Genomic DNA, 19,907 nt, shown 5'->3' with positions numbered 1-19,907 from the left:
ATATTATAAGATATTAATGATTTACAAAAACACAGAAAAACGTCATAATACAATACTACTCCCTCCGTTACCACATAATTTGTTCCTATTTTTTATTTTCGTCCGTCCCACATAACTTGTCCTTTCTATTTTTGAAAATATAATTATGCACTTTAATAGCATTTTAAATCTTAAATTTTATAATTTTTTTAATTTTAATTAAATTATTTACTTATTTTAATCTTAATTTATAATTACTTTTACTAAATAGTAATTATTTTTATAAATACACTTCTTAATTAATTACTAATTATAGTTTACCTAAATTCCCGTGATACACCCATAGGAGTACTGTACTATACTAGGCATCTTAAAGAAGTTTGCATCGATGGTTCATCTCCAATCAGTTATGCATGATACCCAACCGACTTATAACATAATTAAGACTACACACTATAGGTAGTCCTCATAAAACACACACACACATGCTACTCTTTAATTTCATACCATATCATCAATCAATCTATCCATCTAACATAAAATACAGACAACCACATTAACAATAATAATAATAACAACAATAACAATAGCAGCAGCAAGTTGAGTTAATTACCTGTTTGAGATGTCAATCCAACCAACCCAAAAGAACGCATGATAATTTTGCAAACCCAACCCCCGAAAGTAGTAGTTTTGATCTCACTTTCAGATATGCACCTTTTGCTTTTTTTAAGAACCATTTGAGGGGACCATCTGAATCCCGGTCGAGCCACCGGTGGAGCCCTGGTTCGGGTGGGAGGATCCAGCTGTACTACCGCCCTTCAGGCCTTTATTCTTCTTCGCCATCTGTCGCCACCCGGCAAGCCCAACTTGGACATGCTCATCAAATATCGACTTCTTGAAATGGGTTCCCATCTGCATGCATTCCACAACTCATATTGTTTACATATCTTAATGGGAAGACAACCAAACCATATATAATTATGTCTCTGTTTATTGTATGTAGTACACTTAATCATAATTTATTGTATATATCTTATACATATATTCGTCCCTATTTATTCTAATGTTAGGAAACTTATTCACAAGCTTTGATCAGGCTTATTGATTTTACTAACGACTCTAGAAATAGGAAGAAATTCAAATGACTTACCTGCGTAACAAGAGCATAGAGCGGCAATGTACTGTAGCTGCAGAGTAGCTGAACGAAGATGCTGGAAAAACACAGACAAAAAACATATAATTGTCACACTTTAAAAACCATGAAAACAGGATCCAATCTACAGAGCATTCAAAAGCTCAAGAATGAGTTACCCTATAACAAGTCTTGGAATGATATATCCGAGCCTGCCCATTATGCATGAGTCCATGCCATATGTCACCTGAGAGTGAGTGACGGGTAGGTCATATATATATATATGCAATTAAGTAGTTCTTCTGGTTCTAAAGAGGGGAGGTTCATCGGAACTTACCAATATCCAGAAGAAAAATGCTATCTCGAATGCATTTTGGAAGAGGATAAAATGGATCAAAGTGAGTACAACTTGAGGTCGATGAAACCAAAAGTGATCATCCGAAGGGGTAACCACCAGTTCGCCCTCAATGGCTATGTGTTTCTCGGCCACCTCATGAGCCAACTGGCTAATAACGTGCTCGAGTTTGGTGCCAACAGCAAGAAGAAGCTGAAAAAAAAATACAATTTGTAAGAAAATGTTAGCTATGATAACACATAAAATAACAAAGGGAAGGTAAGATACATTAGTAAAATACTCACAAAAAAAGGAAGAAAAGCAATCCAGAAATATGTATGCCAGCCTGAAAGAAACAGCTCAATCAAGTTAGTCGAGCAACCACTTGATTTAACAAATTTACACCTCCGAGTATCATTCAAACACAGAGCATCTCATTTCATCTAAATACATAAATGGTTACCCAAATATCGAAAAGAATAGAAACAATTGGAAAGCATACCGTTGATATTTAGCAACAAGAAGAGGACAACAAAAGCCCACAAATACCAACTGAAAATAAACAAAAGCAGATCTTTATCAGTACAAAAGTTAAACTAAGACAAAATAGTTGGAATAGTTTGTAAGTACATGAATCCTCTCATATCAATCAATTACCTTATGCCAACAACTATCTTAAAGTCATCTTCCAAAGCACGTACCATGTACTTGTGAAAATTAAACTTCGGATTACTTCGGCAATGTGTCTGCAGAAAGATTAAATTTGGTATCAACCAGATAATGCAGAAGAACTGAAAACTTTGAGGAATGGTTCAACTAGATTCAAAATAAATGAGTGCTATCAACTGATGCATACCATAATGAAACCCAATCGGAGAGCCAGATAATCAGATTTTGTGACTGAAGCATAGAATTGCTTGAAAAATGAATGCTGAAACCAACATTTTGGGTCAGACACATCACAGACAGTATTTTCACAAATATAGACAAACACATCAGTCATTTTAGAACGAAACTTCAACTTACCACCCAACTGAATAAAGCTGAAACTCTACCCATGCCCAAAAATCGGTTCTTGATGAACTCATGTTGTTGAACATGAGTGACCTTCGGGGCAAGAGCTGCAAGCCACACAACTCAATCACGCCAATCACAAAATGATAAAAAACCTATTATCAATCTATGGAAACAACACATAGGTAGACCATATGAGCATTTCACAGCCTACTAAAGATACAAATCTACATAGGCTAGATAGACCCAAAGTAGAATATTTTGAATTAGTATATTATGGACCAAAAAAAAAAAACATTAGAGAAGATAGGTAGGAGCTGTGAATCTATACTGTACCTTCTCTGGTATTATTCTCATTCTTTGCAGCAGAGTCTTCCCATTTCTTCCATTGGGCAATCTGCACAAACATTTTGTTTTTAGGTAAACTATAGACAGAAAAAACCAACTGTTCATACCTAAAATAAATAATATTCATTGCTTGCCTTTGCCCCTCCAAATACGATAGTGAGAACCGAAAAGGTCACATGGACAATGGCCAGAACAAAGATAAATATGTGAAGATGATGTAATGCTTCAAGTGTTAACAGTGGAACCTTACCCTGCAGATGAACAACAATGAAACAGTCATATACACTAGAAAGAGTACAAAGACAACATGTGCCTCCAGCATACTTCCACAATTATTTTATTAGCATAACTAAACCTTCAATATCCATGGTCTAACAGGACCTGTGATTACAGACTTCCAACAGCAATAAATAGTTCCATCGTGTTTTGAATGTTTAATTTTTTTTTTTACAACCCTCTAAACCATCTTCATAGGAAGCTCATAATTTTGTTAAAAACAACTCTCACATATATACACTAAAAATAAATAAATAATAGTCAAGGAATATCAAACTCCAATTTTACCAAATTATCACTCCTATAATATTCAAACTCATTTACACATACAAATGATACTTCAATTAAACATTCATCATAAAAACAACAGATAATCCACAGTATACAACACTTCACATCTACAGAATACAAAAGCAATAAATTAAATATGTCCCCAAAATAAATTCATTAGCAATGAATACTTGGTTTCACAAAATAACATCCAAACAAGGGCCTTCAATTCCTTAATGAAAAGTACATAGACATCGAAGCCAAGGCGTCACAACAACACACTATATATTCACAATTTCACACATTTAAAGGTAAGAAATCAGCATTGGTGTAAGATTACCTGTTTACCACAATGACCTTCGCCAAGACCATTTTCAGCTTCAGCAAACAAGCGCCGGTGATGCTCAGTCGCAGGTGCATCATGACCGTGAGATAGTTTTCCACCATTAGCTTTATCAGCCAGCGAACACGGGAGCAGATGATTCATAATATTGGGAGACACGCATAGTTTGACTATGCGACTTTGTAATACAGTCAGCAAAAGTGATATGAAACCCAACAACATCAATTCTGCACTCACACCAAAATAAATATATATATATATATCAAAATAACGTCAAGAAAAAACATTCCTTAAGAAATCAATGGTATGAGATTCGATCCAAAGCAATATAAACATACACACACAGTACAAAAGTAGAAGAGGATCAGCATAAAGAGATGAATGCTTAACCTTCTTTAACTTTCTGTAAAGCCTCATAAAGTGGCTTCTGATTCTTCTTCTTCAAATACTGTTCAAATTCCACAAAAAGATATACACCTTTCAGCAACAGCGACAATCCATATCTCAAGCAATAATAATAAAAAAGAACACACAATTAATTTATTTTCCTAAATTATTGAGAACAATTCCAGAATTGATCCTACAAACAGATTCACACTGTAAACACCAAAATTTTCCATCACTTCACTAATCAAAATCAAATCTAAACAACATACGAAACAAATACCAAACAAAGCAAAACACAAACAAGTACGATTCCTTTTCCACTCAAACAATCACCACATTTAACATCTCAATAAACGCAGGAAAAAAGAAATTAAAAAAACCACAGATACGAGCAACCGAGAGCTAAATAACTGACCGTTCCAGTGTAGTGAAGGAAACGCTCCGCCAGAAGTGAGATGGCGACGATGACGGTGCACACCGCCGCGACAATCCACGTCGGCGTGAACTCCAGCGTCGCACCTTCCTCCCCACCCCCCGCCATTTCCAAATCCTATCCTCCTCGCTTTCACAAAAAACACGAGCGATTAAACCACGAACCAAAAACCCAAAAAAACGGTGCACGGTACGCGATTCTGGCAAACGACCAACAATGGCGACGATTTCACGCCGAAAATCAGCGGCTGAGTTGAAATAAATCCACGGAGGAAATGAAATCGATGAGATTTCCGAACGTCAATCGCTGCTTGATAGCGATGGTTTTCTCGGCCTTTTCTGAAATTTGAAAGGTTTGAAGTGTGGGTAGTCTTTCGCTCATTTGTTTATAACTTATTTTTATGTCATTGTAGAAGGCTGTAAGGGACTGTTTGGCTTTCAAATAATTTCTGTAAATACGAAAAAGTGTCATGACATTTTTTCGAAGATCCGGGACTCTATAGTCCAACCATCATCAATGGCGTAGAGTTGATTAGGAGTTGAGATCCCCGGTGTTTCAGATAAAAACACCGCGTAAAGCGTGTCTGTTAAATGTTTGTCTTCATTTATTTTGGAAATTAATTCATTTTATTCGTTAGTTTTTTGGTTATTTTTTAAAATGCAAGGTGTTTGTTTTGTTCAGATTGGTTTTTTTTTTAAAAAAAATGATTTAAATAATATTTATAAAAAAAATAAAAAAAATAGTGTTCTCTTCTATATAAAAATATTAGAAATGTTTTAAAATTTTAATATAAAAAATAAAATATATGTATTTATTCACATAAATATATAATATTCTATCAAAATAATAATAATAATTAAATATAAAATATAATTTTTTATATTAATGTTATTTTCTCGTATTCAACCTAAAAATGTAAAATAAACACAAATAGATTTTTTTAATTAAAAAAAAAAAAAAACTGATCATAATAGAGTGGGAATATCTTTATATATTTAAGTTGTTGATATATAGTATTATTAAAAATTAAAAAATACTTTATACAATTTATTGCATATCAATATATTGGAATATTGGAAAAGATAATAAATAAAATTTTATCTAATATTAGTGTATCATTAGGTTTATTGGGAAATGTATAATTAATTACATTCAATTTCTTAATGTGTAAGTATATATATATAATGAGTTTTTTTTTGAGACAATATTAATAAATTTATAAAAGTGAAAAGGTTCTAAAAATTAATTGAATGTTGTAATTAATTATTTTTACCAAATTATTCTTTCAATAATTTGAGAACAGCTAACAATATTGAATAATATTCACTATATTTTTAAATCAGGAAATAAAAATTTGGATTATACTAATGTAAATTATACATTAGCATTAAAGTACACAGTCTATTTTTATGCCCTGTGTGTAAATTATTTCTGTATTTTTAGCTATACACTCGTCACTACGAATATATATAATATAAAATGTTAATTTCTAATTTAAAATTCGATAAAATGATTTTTATAAGCCACTGGAAAATCATACTTATTCGTTCATTAGTGTTTTTATCTAAAAAAATTAAAATAAAAAATACAAACTAACTCACCCAAAAGTCACAAAATATTTCCAAATCAAAACTTCATTAAAGAAAATAAATAAAATAAAATTTATTTTTTTCCAAATATGAGAAATATATTAGCTTGAATTAATTTACACCGAAAAATATAAGTTATAGGTAATATGATATTTGTGTTGACGATAAGAAAAAGAATATCCAAACAAAGCCTTGTTAGCTACAATACTGAAGGATACGTTTGGTCACGAAATGGACCAAACTAGTATTAAATTTGAGCCTCATTTATTTGCAAATCTTCTATAATATACTTACATCATATATATCAAAATTCACAATTTGACTTCTAATAAATATAGGGTGTATTTGTATAATGTTTTCACTTTTATTTATTTATTTATTGTTAGGTATAAGAAAGCTGTTGATAGATAATATATATAGAATATTATTATTTAAATTGGTGAATGTGATTGATTGTATATACTTTATATGTTATATTTTATATTTTTTTAACAATATTTTTAAAGAATCGTAAAATTATTTTAGGTTTGGAGTAATACACTCCTTGATAACTTTTGGAATTTTATAATAAATTAAACAATAATACTCCCTCCGTGTCCCATACCGTGTCCGCTACACTGTAGACACGGTATTTATTTTAAAAGAAATATAATTAGTAGATAATTAAGAATGTATTAGTGAAAATAATTATCCTATAATATAAATAATTATAAATTTAAATTAAAATAACTAATTAGTTTAATTAATATTAAAAAAAATTAAAAAATTTAAAATGAGATTAAAGTGTATAATCATTTTTCAAAAAAGAAAAGTGACATGGTACGTGAGACGAACAGAAACGGCAACGTAGACATGATATGTGGGACGGAGGGAGTAATATTTTATTAGTTAGTAAAAATAGGTAAAAAAATTTTTTTAATATTTTTGTTATTAAATAGTAATTATATATTTGTAATTTAAATCAAAGTTAAAGAATATTTTAATATTAAGTTATGATTATTTTTTTTTAAAATAGAAAATAAATATCTTGAAGTAAGACGGTAAAAAAATAATATAAATAATAATTTTAATTGAAACGGGGATATATATTAAATAAAAATTATATTTACTATTGAATAAAAAATCAATTTGACATGGATGGTAATAGATTGATGAGACTGTAGAACGTGCTTAGTTCTCAATTATTTGAAATATTAAATTATGTGAGATATCTTATCAAATAAAAATAATACTAATTTTGTTGTGCACAAGGGTGGACTCTGATTGCGAAATTATAAGTTCAAAATTCCAAAGTCGCATCTTGTCCACTATAAATATTCGAGAGATGAAAAGTGTATTTAAAAAAAAAAAAAAAAAAAAAAAAAACTCAAGAGTCCAAATAGTAGAATGTTAAGTTTTGGAGAAATGAAAAACAAACTCTAATATTTTCGATATATTGAAATTTTTAATATGATATCTCTATCCCAACCATCAGATAGAGAAGAAGCAAACCAAGACAAAAGGGCCAAGGCCAAAGGATAATAAATGCACTGGGGATAACACAAGTGGACAGTGCACTATAATTGCATCTTCTCCACGCTAAGTCTGAAACTCATAAATGAAACTATAATATTCAATAATTTTTCAATATATATATAGATATTTTTAAGTTCTTGAACATATTTTTATGTAATCCAATACAGATATACACATCGTTTTTAATATATAGACTTTTAACACATTAACCTATACTTCAATAGTTATTTTGTATGTTCAATATATTTATATCATAATTCAATAATTTTACTAATTTTATATATTGTTCAATGCCTATGTGATTTAACATATTCCTAATAACGTTTTAACAATACAATTTCAAAGTAAATCACTCGATCCAAACCTTAAGAAAATCGATAAATAAGATAAAGATACTCGATCAAATTAAGCCAAATCTGACCTGAAATTTTCGAATTCGCAAAATGATGGGGTCAGATACTATATCTTTGACTTGGAGGGCTTGAATATATGATCCTTGTAGAATTTAAGCTCTGCTATGCTCTCCTTGATATCGTCCATAGCCCGGTGTTTGTTATTTTTCCGAGGGGCCTTTCTGTTATCTACCAAATTCCAACAATGTTTTTCATGTCCAAATGTATAGTGATAAACTAAGTAGAGAAGCAACCAATGGAATGGAAATTGAAGAGCAAAATCGTCACCTCTTGGGTACCAACGAAGGCACAAGGCCTTGATGCTGCTAACGTCAACTATCACATGGGAGAAAAGGGCAGCCAAATCCGGCATGTATTTCTTCAGTCGGGAAGAATTCAACAAGAAAAATCAGGATAATATGACATCGTTAGATTGTGGGACTAAAATCTAAATGTTGTTACGTGATGGGATAAGGATTGAAGAATTCTCTTATATAGGAGCAAAAGTGCAAGTTTGGCCGATGATCCATACGTGCAAAGGAAACAATATATGTCAATTGCATGATTTAAAACACAATAGTAAAACCTTTCTCACCCGTAAAAATATAAGATCCACATAGACTGAGTTTCCTGCGATAAGTGGCGTATAAGGACCTATATGTTTTGTCACAAATTCTATAACCTACATAAATGCAAAGCCATAAAAATAATGTGAGAAATGAAATCTAAACTTTGTGTAAAACAAGAAATATAGAAATGTTTAATTGTCATTAAAAAGGCATAATTGAGCGTAAAGTCTCATCTTTATATTTACTTTGGAAAAGAAGCTTGAGTTAATGAATGGATTGATATTATGATTAGCATTTTCACGTTTCGAGTTTCTTGTCCAGCCATGACTGACCAATCTAGATTCAGTTATAGTTATGCTACACTAGAGTTTAAGTCTTTAGTTAGGATTGTGGCGTAAGGCCTCACTTGGATTTAAGAGTCTTAAATAAGAGTTAAGGCCTAAGTGCTTTTAATGTGGCGCCACAGGTGAGTTGACTCCGCAACCCCTCCTTAGCATCAGTAATTCACCTAACTGTTCTAAGCTACCAACAATAGCTATTTCCATCCATGAAATTTAGTTTTTTTCACCTCGAGAAAATTCCACGATAAATAACAAAAATAATTTTTCTTAGTTCTCTAAGGATGTTAACACAATAAAAAAATATAAAATAGTCATGATCGTACAACCTAAGTGGCATGGCCTCTAGTAAGTAGAAGTTTCTATTTCCTGCTAGAACTATTTGTACATTCAAGAATGTTCAGAAACTTTCATTCTGTTAAATTTCAAAGTCACTAACAGTTCCCAGCATTACTAATATTTGACCGGCCAATCTTGAATTTTATAGTGAAGCAAAATATACTATAACAGGAGACTATTTCAGCTGCCTAACTACAAGTGGTAATCGATTAATTTCTAATAAAGAACAAAAGATAAAAGAGTTATTGGATTAGTAACTGACATTCGTGCATCATAATACTATGGCTGAAGGCTAAGCATTTGTTACCCTTATTACATGCAATGCTGAATCAGTGTCATGCAAGAAAATGTGAATGGGTACAATAGGTTCGTTTCCTATACTTGTTTCATTTATAGAAAGTGAATCAGGGAAATTAATCATCTGATATTTATCTTATTTAAGTCCAGCAGCAAGAGAAAAAAATGGAACCTATAGAAAGACTAAAAAATCAAACCACTACCTCCCTTTCGGCTTCTTGTTCAGTTATTGTGCTGTGAAGGACCTTTTCTGTCAGACCTACATACCAACAGAATTGAGCGACTAGTAGCCGGAGGAGTAAGATAAATGATAAAAAACAAAAGGGGAATAACAAATATTCACTCCCTCTTTAAAATATCAAGTAGGGTAATATTTTGGTCAATTTTTAAAAATTTCATACACAATAAATGCTACTAAAAAACTTTAGAAAATTGCACAACATTTACTAAAAATGTCTTTGACGTTCCTGTCATATGTTGAGAATACAAATACATAGATGGTGACACTTCAAACTTGCATACCACTTGCCAAATGATGATCTTGGCACCATTGTCCCATTTTATCAAGACACTCCTTTGTCTGATGAATAACCAAATCAGGACCCTACACAAAAAGATGAGGAGCATTGATGTTTAAGATATTAAGGGGCAAAAAAAAAAAACAATGATTGCTCACGAAAGAAGTCAGTTGCTGTTGTTCTCAGTTGCTCACAAAATCAAACAACAATAAAGATCAGCGTAAAATGCTACATCAGAGAAAATTAAAGATAAAAAGGAATCAGCCTTACCTCAATTGACTTTTTTAAATTTCCATCTGTAATTACACAAGCAATCTCCAAAACTCTATCAACTTCAACGTTCAAACCTGCAAAGCCACAAATAACAGAATTTTCAAGAGTTTTATAGTTTTTCTTTTCTTGCGTCAGTGTGTGAAGTTGGTTTAGCAAAACTAATTCTGTATGTGAAAATCAAAGGATTGGATAGCCAGTTTTCGCAAAGTGCTAAGACCAAACAAAATTTCCTGAAAGCGAAAAAGAAGACCATATAAGATCCTGAACAAATTTAACAGTTGCATACAAGCATAAATTTCTAGTTTCATTTCATAAATTCAATGATTTAGGATAAGCTATAAAGTATAATAACCAAGTGAATGGGATGATGCGGTATTACCACCTCATTTAGAAGATTAAACTATAGGAAAATGTATCATTTCAATTTATTTATTATTATTTCCTTCAATAAGGACCATGTTATGACAATTTAATTGCCCCAGGAGTTTTCACCGGCAACATTTAAAAAAACTCCTGCAAAAGTAGAAATGTGAAGTTGCACATGAGTTTTTGGACATTATTTACATGTGGTATGAATGAACTTGGCTTATTTTAATGACTAAAAATCTTGAGACAAAATTGCTACAATATCAACTCCAACTAAAAGTTTCGCAAGCGGAAAGACTGAAGTTTAAAAATGAGTTCTTATGGCACTGAAATTGATATAAATCTTTCTAGCAGGATCAAGAATGCTTTTCTGCCACATAAAACACTATGAAGACTAGCCCTAGGTTGCACCTGTCATTTCCAGATCAATCCACAAAAGTGGCATCTTGAAAACTGCTGGAGGACGCTCTGTAGTTTGTCCAGCTTTATTTTCACATATCGGCATAAATTCATCATCATTTGAATGTTCTGCTATTTAATCATAAAGAAACAAATGTGTTAATATAAGAAAAAACACTAGTAAAGGTAAATCAGGAAACTGAAGGGTATTAATAAAAGACTTGATCAGATTAAGGACAGGGAAAAACAAAACTATTTCTCTGCAGCACTTGGTCATCTAGAACCTTCAAAGATAAATATACATTAAAATAATTGAAGACAATCAGATGAGAAAAACAGAAGATTAGTAACCTCTGGTTTCAAAATTGTTATCACTAGAAGCAGGGACAACACTCTCTCCCATAGCATCTTCAAGATCCAGTTCAAGCAATGAGAAGGCATTTGAAAGATGATTCATCTCTACATGCAAAAAGATCATCACATAAGGTATAGCAGAAAACAGCCATCCTTTTAAACATCCTTTGCAAACTGGAAAAAGATAGGCAGTTCTGACATGAGTTTTATAATTAGATTATGCAAATAAGCAGTTGGTGTAAATTTTTGTTAGAAGGGGAATCACTTTTCACCTTGTGGACCTAACTTTTTCTTATGCACATTCATTATGAATATCAAGAGTGGATAAATTATTGTACGAATTCTAATTTTACGTCAAACTAGATAGATCCTCCTTAGTCATAATCCGTAACTATATTTGCGATGATTTATTAGGGTATATAAATTAGTTTATTCACACTAATCACGTATTTGCAAGGTATGTAAATTAGTTTATGCATACTAACCACATATTTACTTATTAAGGCTCATGCTAATACTTTAGAAAGTATCAATTAAATCCTAATTAACATGGTGTGAATGATTAATCTCACCTATATAGACCTGGCAGATATTTCAACAATATTATGTATGCAGTTGCACCATTATATGTCATTATGCTTCCTAATAATAGATAATTGCATAAATTAATTCAAATGTGTTCAGTGGGTGCCTCAAATCCACGTTCCTGTATATTTCACATGATTATAACAGTATGAATTTCACATGATTATAACAGTATGTGAATCTCAACATTTTGGGGCAGTTCTTGGCTGATATATCTTTGAATAAAACAGCACATCACGTCCAAAACACACATGCGAGTAAACTCAGATGTTCATCTTGTATCTTGTTCTCAAATTTATTAATTGCAGTTAAATAATCAGCGGTTTCTTGTTTGGATTATAGAAATTAGTCTGTTACCCACCGCTCCCAACAAGATGATAATACAATGAGTACAGTTTACTCCATACAACTCAGCAGACTGTAATTCATAATACGCATGAACTGATAACAGTAAAAACATAGTTCCTTGAACTCAATTCGGCTAATTCATCAGAAACAATCGAACTTCATTACAAATGCTCTACACAAATCAACAAAGAGTTGGCACGCAGAACCGTCCAGCCACAATAAGCCTGGTGAATTAATTACTGATAACTACAGACATGAAACAGAGACTATAGATACCTCCTCGCAGATCCAACTCGTTTCAGGGAAGCAGATGCAGCGCCAGCAGCGGCATTCATCCAAACCCTTCGCATTATGTACCTTCTGCTTGTTAACATGGAGCGGTTTCTTATTGTTTTTTATAATAATTTTATATTAAATTTTCATTAAAAAAAAAAACATAATGAAGGTTTTATGTTTTTTTTTTTTACAATGTAATTTAAAAATTTAAAAATAATAATAATATTGATATTAACTTATGTAGATCATAAAAGAATATTTGATTTCTATTTATATATTATATAAAATTTTATTTTATAAAAATAATATTAATATCCTATATTTTTATTAAAGTACTTCATAATTTTTAAATATTTTAATTTATATTTTAGTTTCTTTTTAAGTATATATAATTTTTTATCAATTAAAAATTTTAATAAACTTTTTATCCGACACAACCACAGTTAGAATATTGACGCTTAGTCGACCCGAATTTCATTACAATAGAACACGATCAAAACCTCTTTGGAATATAAAAGATGTTCTGTATGTCATGTGCTGAGAAAGACGAAATACATTGGACATATAGTAGTAGCACACATCCTTACAATGTCCACAGCAACTCCTCTGTAATTTTCACAAAAAACAAAATAGACGAAGCTCGGCCGAACCCAGGGTGGAGATTTCACAGGTAGAATCCAAATGAATGGTGGTGTATCTGAAAGAATCAAAGATCACAGCATAAACTTCAACTCAACAATGAGACTATCTAGTAAAGAACTGGAAGAGAAGTGATGCAAAAAAGATATGGTAAATCACCTGGTGCCGGTCTCTGACCATTGTCGTCGGCTGCGATAGCAGCAGTGTAAGAATTCAAATAATGAGATATTCAGTCTGGCTGAGTACTGCATCGATTGTGTCTTTGGCATATGATGTACAAGGTTGTCATTAAATGTAGAAACTATCCGAGCATCTATATAGTATAGTGCATCTTTCTGCTACCCACTCTTGCAATGGTGCCTCGTCGCAGGCATATCTATGAGGTAAGTTCGAGAATTAAGCACCACTGAATGGTGTTCAGAGGATCCGGGAGATTGATAAGAATCTGTGACCGTGTCTAGAAGATCTCCTCGGAGTTAAATTTATTCCAGGATTCCTGTTTTTCAACGCATCAGAGGCCAAAATGAAGAAAGGGATTCCTTAAATAGAGTAGACAATAGCTTTATATCAAAATATGTAACCATGTGAGGAAAGAGCTGATGCATGCACAGATATGGTTCTACTTAGAAAAGGCTGTAAGATCGAGTTTCTAAAGTTCAGAATATTTTTTCATCGTTGTATATTACATACATAAATAATACATATATAATGGTAGTAACTAAATATTGCATAGGATGTATGATTATAGAACTGTATAATAATCAGAATAATATGTCGTCTTGGGTTAGATACTAGTTATATAATGTAATGAAGTCAAACCAGAACCGTACCCGAGTTTACTATGTTTTGTGATGAACATTCAAAATAAAATATGATAATTTGGAGAGATGAGCAAGATGAAAATGATCAAGTAAATACCTTTAGCAGGTCAAAGACCTTTTCGGCGACATACTTCTGTTGAAGTGTAGCACCTTTTTGCTGCACCTTGTCGGGATGAATGCAAAGTGTAGCTTTTCTGTATGCTTTTTTAACTGAGGCAGTGACAATCAAATCTGTCAACGAAACAGGCTGCCAACCACACCCTGGCCAAAGAACCTGTCATCCACAGGGCCCATGTTAAGATTGAGGGTAAAATGTGAATAGTTTCTTAGACATCTGTAAACTGCCTGTCCGGATCTGAAGTACTGCTATTTAACATATTTTTAGTTTAATGCGTGAAGCGGGGGAACATATTACGCACAAATTGTAAAGTTGACAGAAGAGCTCGCAGGTTGCCTTCTTTGCCAGCAGCCCATCGCCTGATTTCAACGTCTGCTGTCTCAGCAATCCTCTGAATCCAAACCAGATCATATGAAGACTAAGGTTAGATTATTTCTTCAACTCGCAACCAGATTTACTCAAGCAGAGAACCCAAATTCATAGTAGCGAAAATTCAATCAAGTGTAGAATCAAGCAAAAAAAGAGATGGTACATTACTACATAAAGGAATTCAAGATCTAATCATTACTTGGTCAGCTACACTAAACACCAAAAAGAAAAGGAATAAGAACGAATTTGACATAACACTTAACAGAAGAAATTATATGCTAGCAATAGTGCAACAGATAATGTATGTTCCCTTTTTTAAGAACTCACTTGTCTTTCTTCTTGCTCTCTTTGAGTTTGAAGGTCCCGCTGGTTCTTTTCAGCCAATGCTTGGGCCTGCAAAGAAAAATGAACACTTAATTCAAAAAGTCCCAAGAAATAGTAGATGAAGATTAGAATATCGTGAACAGTGAAGAAGCTCAGAAACCATTTTTCATCCGAGAACATGAACACATACCGCCCGCTCTTGAGTACGCTGATGGCGCTCCATTCTAGCTTTTCTTCTTTCATCAGGCTCCCCTTCTACCACCTTGAATTCCCCAGATGGGGCAGCTTCAGAAGCGAAATTATTCCAAGAGAAAACATCAGGAAGGAATAAACTATTAACAATTTTCAAAGTACTGAGATATAAGAAGTTTGTAAACCTCCAAATACAGAAAATAGATCATCAACAAGATTGGTGGCTGAAGAAGCTTTCTTTGTGGTAGAGGCTCCACTGGAATATGGAGGTGCCTTTGCAGCATCAGATCCTACCTTTCTGTGGAGCTGTTGATCAAAGAAAGGATCCTTAAATAAGAACATGAATAATGAATAAGAACCAAAGTAAGCAAAAAATACTGTATGAACAGAATGGCTTCGAGTAGAAGTACTTACAGTTGTGTTTGAGCTTGCCCTTGGTGCCCTACTTCCTCGGCCCATGCTGAAAAAGGATTCAAGATCATTACCAGTCTTCTGCTGATTCATCCTCGCAGCTGAAGCTGCCATTTCTCGAGCTTGTGCAGCTGCTCTCTCTCTAGCCTCAGCTGCAGCTCTCTCAACAGCAGCTCGTTCAGCTTGGTGCTTAGATTCAGCAGCGGCCCTTGACACAGCAGCTATCTTCTGCACTTCTTTCTCCCTCAATTCTGCTGCAAGAGCCCTTTCCCTACCTTCCACAGCTGCCTTATCTGCTCTCTCTTTTGCTTCTGCAGCAGCTCTTTCCCGAGCTTCAGTTTGAGCCCTATGTACTGCTGCCCTTTCAGCACGTTCTCGAGCTTCAGCATTTGCTTTCGCAACAGCAGCTCTTTCAGCTCTTAAACGCACTTCAGTAGCTGTTCTTTCACGTGCTTCTCTAGTTGCCCTCTCTACTGCTTGTCTAGCCTTCTCCATTTCAGTCTCTCTTAATCTCTCTTTCTCAAGTTGCCTTTGCTCTCTTTCTTCTTCTTTATGTTTCCTTTCTCGTTCTGAAGTCACCTGGGTTTCCCTAAATTCTCTAAATTGTGCCTGTCGCTCATCCTTTTCCACCCGCTCATGCTCCTTATTTCTAGCAGACCTTGCATGCTCTCTTTCACGCACTTCCTTAGCATGCCTAAACTTTGCCTCGGCTTTATCCATAGCTTCCTCAATAGCAGCAGCAGATTCAGCAGCAATAGAGAAGGAATCAGCATTCTTATTATGATAAGGGTTGACACTTTCTTGAAAATTGTTGTGTGGCCTCCCCGTAGATAATTTCGCAAGTTCACTGTACAATGAAGTTGGAAGACTGCTGGATTCATCCTTGGTCAGATTAGAACTTTGAGAACAATGAATATAACTTGACGGGGAAGAAACTTCACCACCTTTCCTTCTGAACCTTGATGAAGAGGATTTTGTTTCCAGCCTTGACGTTTGACGAGGAATGCAGGGAGGAGGTCGTGATGGGGGTGGAGCAGTTGAAGGTTGTGTAAAAAGAGATATATACGACACAGTGAACCAAACATCATCAATTTGTTGTCCTTGTCCCAATGTAGTAGGTGTATCAACCTGTGGGCTGGTTTCATGGGGTCGCAGAGAAGAAGCAGCTTGATCAGAAAATGTCTGAAAAACGGTAAGTACATTTGGCCTATCGAATGAGGGAGGTTCCTGAAAAGCATATACAGAAACTTTTTTCTTCATGTTTCTCTTTGGAAATCCAAAAGAAGAGTTACCCATAGGCTCTTTGGCAGTAGCAGATTCGGATGTTGATATAGAATTCCCATACTTCCCTCCATTATCCTTCACATGGGGGAATGAACGTGCATGTTTTCCAATATTACTAAGGAGATCTAGGTGATCAAATGTTCCACCATCAGGCGGAGCTTCAACTCGTGTGCTTCTTGATTTATTGAGCTTACCAATCTCTTCTAGTGGCCCGGACCTTCCAGATGATGAGTTTGGAGTTGAACTTGATTCAAGAACTATAAAAGGATCACCTAGGATATTCCCCTGCTTGTTAGAACCAGCATTTGGTACAGACCTCCACCTTGACTCTGGTACCGACCTGGGACAAAAAGGGAATAATGGCGCTTCATTTAAGATTAGTCAGAAACAAATCAAATGAGAAAGCTAAAGCATTTGAATTCTACTGCCGACAGCACAGGATTCATAATCAGAAACAGAAGTCATCAATATTTGCCAAGCTTAAGGCATTGTTCTTCACCAGATACTGAGAGTAATCAAAGAGTCAAATTTGCAGCTATGTTGTGCTGTTTAAAGAGAGAAAAACAGAAGTAATTTAATGAAGTGTTGGACAATGACACTTAGATGAAAATTGAAATGATATCTGTAGATAACATATCGAGTTATCAACCTTCAAATTCTTAATCAACTATTATCCATAAAGGGGTGTTTGGTCAGTTTGGTTACAGTTTAATTTCATTTTCTCTTAGTTCTCCCTTGAAACAGTATGATATTAGTTTGAGTTGTCAATTACTAAGGCATGAGTCACCATTAGGGCTTACAGAGAGAAACAGGGCAATTGCCAGCCCCTACTCCACCTGCAGAATGTGACCTTGATTTAGCTGCAGGGACCTACAACCATCTTTCATGTTACATTGCCTCAATGCCCATTTGTCACTTCATCAATATAGAGATAATTATGTTATTACAGACACCTCTCACCACAGCCAAATTAAATTCATTGTTCCCAGTTAATTGTCAACTATTTGGTTCATTATAAGAATGTGACCAATCACAAGGTGAGATGGTAATTTTAAAGAACTATAGCTATAGGTGACTTCAACAAAGGCCAGATATCAAGAGAGGATGAGAAATGCTCACATAGTGCTGTTTTTCCATTCAATAATGCAGAAGGGATCTAACATCTGAAATTTGATGTTCTGCTTCCTCGATCAATTAAATGAACAATTGTCTACTGCTCTATTCATAACATAGTTGGAAAAATGAAACTACAATTCCCAGATATTTAACCGAAATCCAAATACTAAAAGGATAAAGTATCTCTGATCCGACTTCCATCAATAACAAAATTCCATCAGCAAGGGGCCGGGCACCATGTAGAAAAAAATTCAACATGTAGGTATCACCTACCAAGTACCATCAAGCATTATTACCCATGAGATAGTGGAAAACAGGAAATCGATCCAAGAGTAATAACTAATGTATTAAGAATTTCTTTTGAAATTCACAATATATAAATGATTAACATCACAAGTAATATGCGACAAAAATTATAACCACATTTACTTCATCAACTACCATTCATATACTCTACTTGTTCCCACTTTAAAGCGTTGTACGTGTGGACAGTTTGTAAATCACTATGAACTACTTATTAGATCAATATGGCTCGTTGTCAACACAAAACTTGGCTAATGCAATTATATTAAACCAATCAAGATCAAGCTCAAATGCACTAGATTATTAGTCAAGTCAGGTAACTTGATGGACTGATCTAGTAAAAAAAACAGCTGAACTGGGCCATGGTGATAAATTAGTACTTTTTTCAAGCGATAAAATAACTTGGGATTTGATACAATTTCAGGTTCGATCTTCCTATGGTGAAACAACTCTGGGCTTGACCAAAACTCCATTAATCAAGTTCAACCTGAGCTCCGTATTTTAGGCACATTACTTTAGTTGAGCTCAAACCAATTGAGATTAAGAACCTGAAACTCAGCTCCAGTTTCAGATTGAATCATTAACATCACTAAATTCACAAATAACTACTATCAGAATATTAATTGATCTAACAGCAGATAGCCAGGAGCTCAAGTCAGTAACAGCAGTTCGCAAATAGCAATCAAACTGGATATAATCTAATGCCAAAAGAATAAAAGGAAAAATTAAAAAATAAAATAAAATAAATAACCTAGCTGCTGCGTCTGAATTTTCACTCCCAAATCCAGCCAAAAAATCATCAAATCCTTTTGAATTCATGCTGCTCTTAACACTAGTGGTCTTGTTCTTCTCAACAATCTTCCTGTTCCTCCCAATATTTCCCAACAAATCATCAAAATTACTGTTTCGATTCTGACTCCTCCCAATTGCAGTTGCAGGCGTCGACATCGATCCAAACACGTCGTCATAAAACTTCGTTGTTAATCCTCCAGTCTCGCTTCTCACCCCAGGTAATCCTTCAAATGCATCGTTATCATACGCCTGTTTATCATGCGCCGCATATGGCGAAAAATTAACTTTGTCGTTACTTTTCTTCGCTGTCGACTGGAAAACAGAATCGTAGTTCAAATCGCCCAGTCCTGACTGCTTTTGATTACCATTGGAGTTCGAACTCGGCGGGTACTTGCTCCAACCGCCGATGACGTTCTGGAACAACGGATCGCCGGCGCCTCTCCTATCGGCCAGTAAGGACCTCATGGGGTTTGCTTTTCCACTGGTCCCGAGCCCGAAATCACGGGACAGAACATCCAGATTATCCATCGATCAGGTTCGCCTCCGCATCGGCGGATCTAACAACAAAATCCTCCAGCAAGTAGCTGGATCCCCAATTCACCGGATTCGAACTCCCAATCGGTTAAATTCCGACTTGAACGGTAATGTGATCGACAAATGCATCGAATTAGCCGAAAGATTCCCACCTTTGCGCACAAGAAAACAGTGGACAGACATTCCAATTTGAGACTTCGGCGATGATAGAGACGATCATTTCGAAGGTGAAGGAAGACAGTGATGACAAAATGTAATTAGGGCTTGTATCGAATTTTCCTCAGGAACGATGAGATGGATTTATTTTATTTACAAAGCAACTGTTTCTGA

The 19,907-nt window shown here is 34.2% G+C and overlaps 3 protein-coding genes across 5 annotated transcripts; all 3 read right to left on the bottom strand.

Moving 5' to 3' along the window:
* Positions 1 to 439: 439 nt before the first annotated feature.
* On the bottom strand, positions 440 to 4,904 carry LOC127259706 (MLO-like protein 1). The gene is made up of 14 exons (XM_051287241.1): positions 4,499 to 4,904; positions 4,087 to 4,144; positions 3,694 to 3,923; positions 2,942 to 3,058; positions 2,796 to 2,856; positions 2,472 to 2,566; positions 2,302 to 2,376; positions 2,103 to 2,191; positions 1,948 to 1,997; positions 1,751 to 1,791; positions 1,449 to 1,658; positions 1,291 to 1,358; positions 1,130 to 1,190; positions 440 to 891 (listed from the first exon to the last, which is right to left on the bottom strand). Exons 1-14 carry the CDS (start codon positions 4,622 to 4,624, stop codon positions 706 to 708), a joined length of 1,467 nt encoding a protein of 488 aa, XP_051143198.1. The 5' UTR covers positions 4,625 to 4,904; the 3' UTR covers positions 440 to 705.
* Positions 4,905 to 7,877: 2,973 nt separating this feature from the next.
* On the bottom strand, positions 7,878 to 12,764 carry LOC127259707 (oligoribonuclease-like). 2 transcript variants are annotated; one of them, XM_051287243.1, is made up of 9 exons: positions 12,675 to 12,764; positions 11,463 to 11,570; positions 11,124 to 11,243; positions 10,344 to 10,420; positions 10,078 to 10,159; positions 9,759 to 9,814; positions 8,608 to 8,694; positions 8,301 to 8,391; positions 7,878 to 8,201 (listed from the first exon to the last, which is right to left on the bottom strand). In XM_051287243.1, the coding sequence occupies exons 2-9, from the start codon at positions 11,566 to 11,568 to the stop codon at positions 8,080 to 8,082; spliced, it is 741 nt and encodes a 246-aa protein (XP_051143200.1). In that variant the 5' UTR covers positions 11,569 to 11,570; positions 12,675 to 12,764; the 3' UTR covers positions 7,878 to 8,079. The 2 variants fall into 2 exon arrangements, with proteins under 2 accessions (XP_051143200.1, XP_051143201.1); XM_051287244.1 differs by having other exon boundaries at positions 11,124 to 11,240.
* A 413-nt stretch (positions 12,765 to 13,177) lies between these two features.
* LOC127259387 (auxilin-related protein 2-like) lies at positions 13,178 to 19,571 on the bottom strand. Of its 2 annotated transcripts, none has more exons than XM_051286699.1 (9): positions 19,003 to 19,571; positions 15,552 to 17,172; positions 15,323 to 15,464; positions 15,136 to 15,230; positions 14,949 to 15,014; positions 14,554 to 14,643; positions 14,232 to 14,408; positions 13,473 to 13,809; positions 13,178 to 13,371 (listed from the first exon to the last, which is right to left on the bottom strand). In XM_051286699.1, the coding sequence occupies exons 1-8, from the start codon at positions 19,569 to 19,571 to the stop codon at positions 13,771 to 13,773; spliced, it is 2,799 nt and encodes a 932-aa protein (XP_051142656.1). In that variant the 3' UTR covers positions 13,178 to 13,371; positions 13,473 to 13,770. The 2 variants fall into 2 exon arrangements, with proteins under 2 accessions (XP_051142656.1, XP_051142657.1); XM_051286700.1 differs by having other exon boundaries at positions 15,323 to 15,443.
* Positions 19,572 to 19,907: the final 336 nt, after the last annotated feature.

The sequence above is a fragment of the Andrographis paniculata genome, unplaced genomic scaffold (genome assembly GCF_009805555.1).
Source record: "Andrographis paniculata isolate CXL003 unplaced genomic scaffold, ASM980555v1 Contig60END, whole genome shotgun sequence".
NCBI lineage: Eukaryota > Viridiplantae > Streptophyta > Magnoliopsida > Lamiales > Acanthaceae > Andrographis > Andrographis paniculata.
Note: the sequence above shows the minus strand (reverse complement) of the source record. Positions and strands in the feature narration are given on the sequence as shown.

Coding starts and splice junctions, on each gene's coding strand:
- LOC127259706 (XM_051287241.1), bottom strand. CDS start 4,624: ATGGCGGGGGGTGGGGAGGAAGGTGCGACGCTGGAGTTCACGCCGACG. Junction 1,998..2,102: donor AAGATAGTTGTTGGCATAAG/GTAATTGATTGA, acceptor GTTTATTTTCAG/TTGGTATTTGTGGGCTTTTG. Junction 1,659..1,750: donor TTGCTTTTCTTCCTTTTTTT/GTGAGTATTTTA, acceptor TTTTTTTTTCAG/CTTCTTCTTGCTGTTGGCAC.
- LOC127259707 (XM_051287243.1), bottom strand. CDS start 11,568: ATGAATCATCTTTCAAATGCCTTCTCATTGCTTGAACTGGATCTTGAA. Junction 11,244..11,462: donor TAACAATTTTGAAACCAGAG/GTTACTAATCTT, acceptor ATGATTAAATAG/CAGAACATTCAAATGATGAT. Junction 8,695..9,758: donor AACAAGAAGCCGAAAGGGAG/GTAGTGGTTTGA, acceptor GCATTTATGTAG/GTTATAGAATTTGTGACAAA.
- LOC127259387 (XM_051286699.1), bottom strand. CDS start 19,571: ATGGATAATCTGGATGTTCTGTCCCGTGATTTCGGGCTCGGGACCAGT. Junction 15,015..15,135: donor AGCGTACTCAAGAGCGGGCG/GTATGTGTTCAT, acceptor TTTTCTTTGCAG/GCCCAAGCATTGGCTGAAAA. Junction 13,810..14,231: donor AGGTCTTTGACCTGCTAAAG/GTATTTACTTGA, acceptor GTTGAAAAACAG/GAATCCTGGAATAAATTTAA.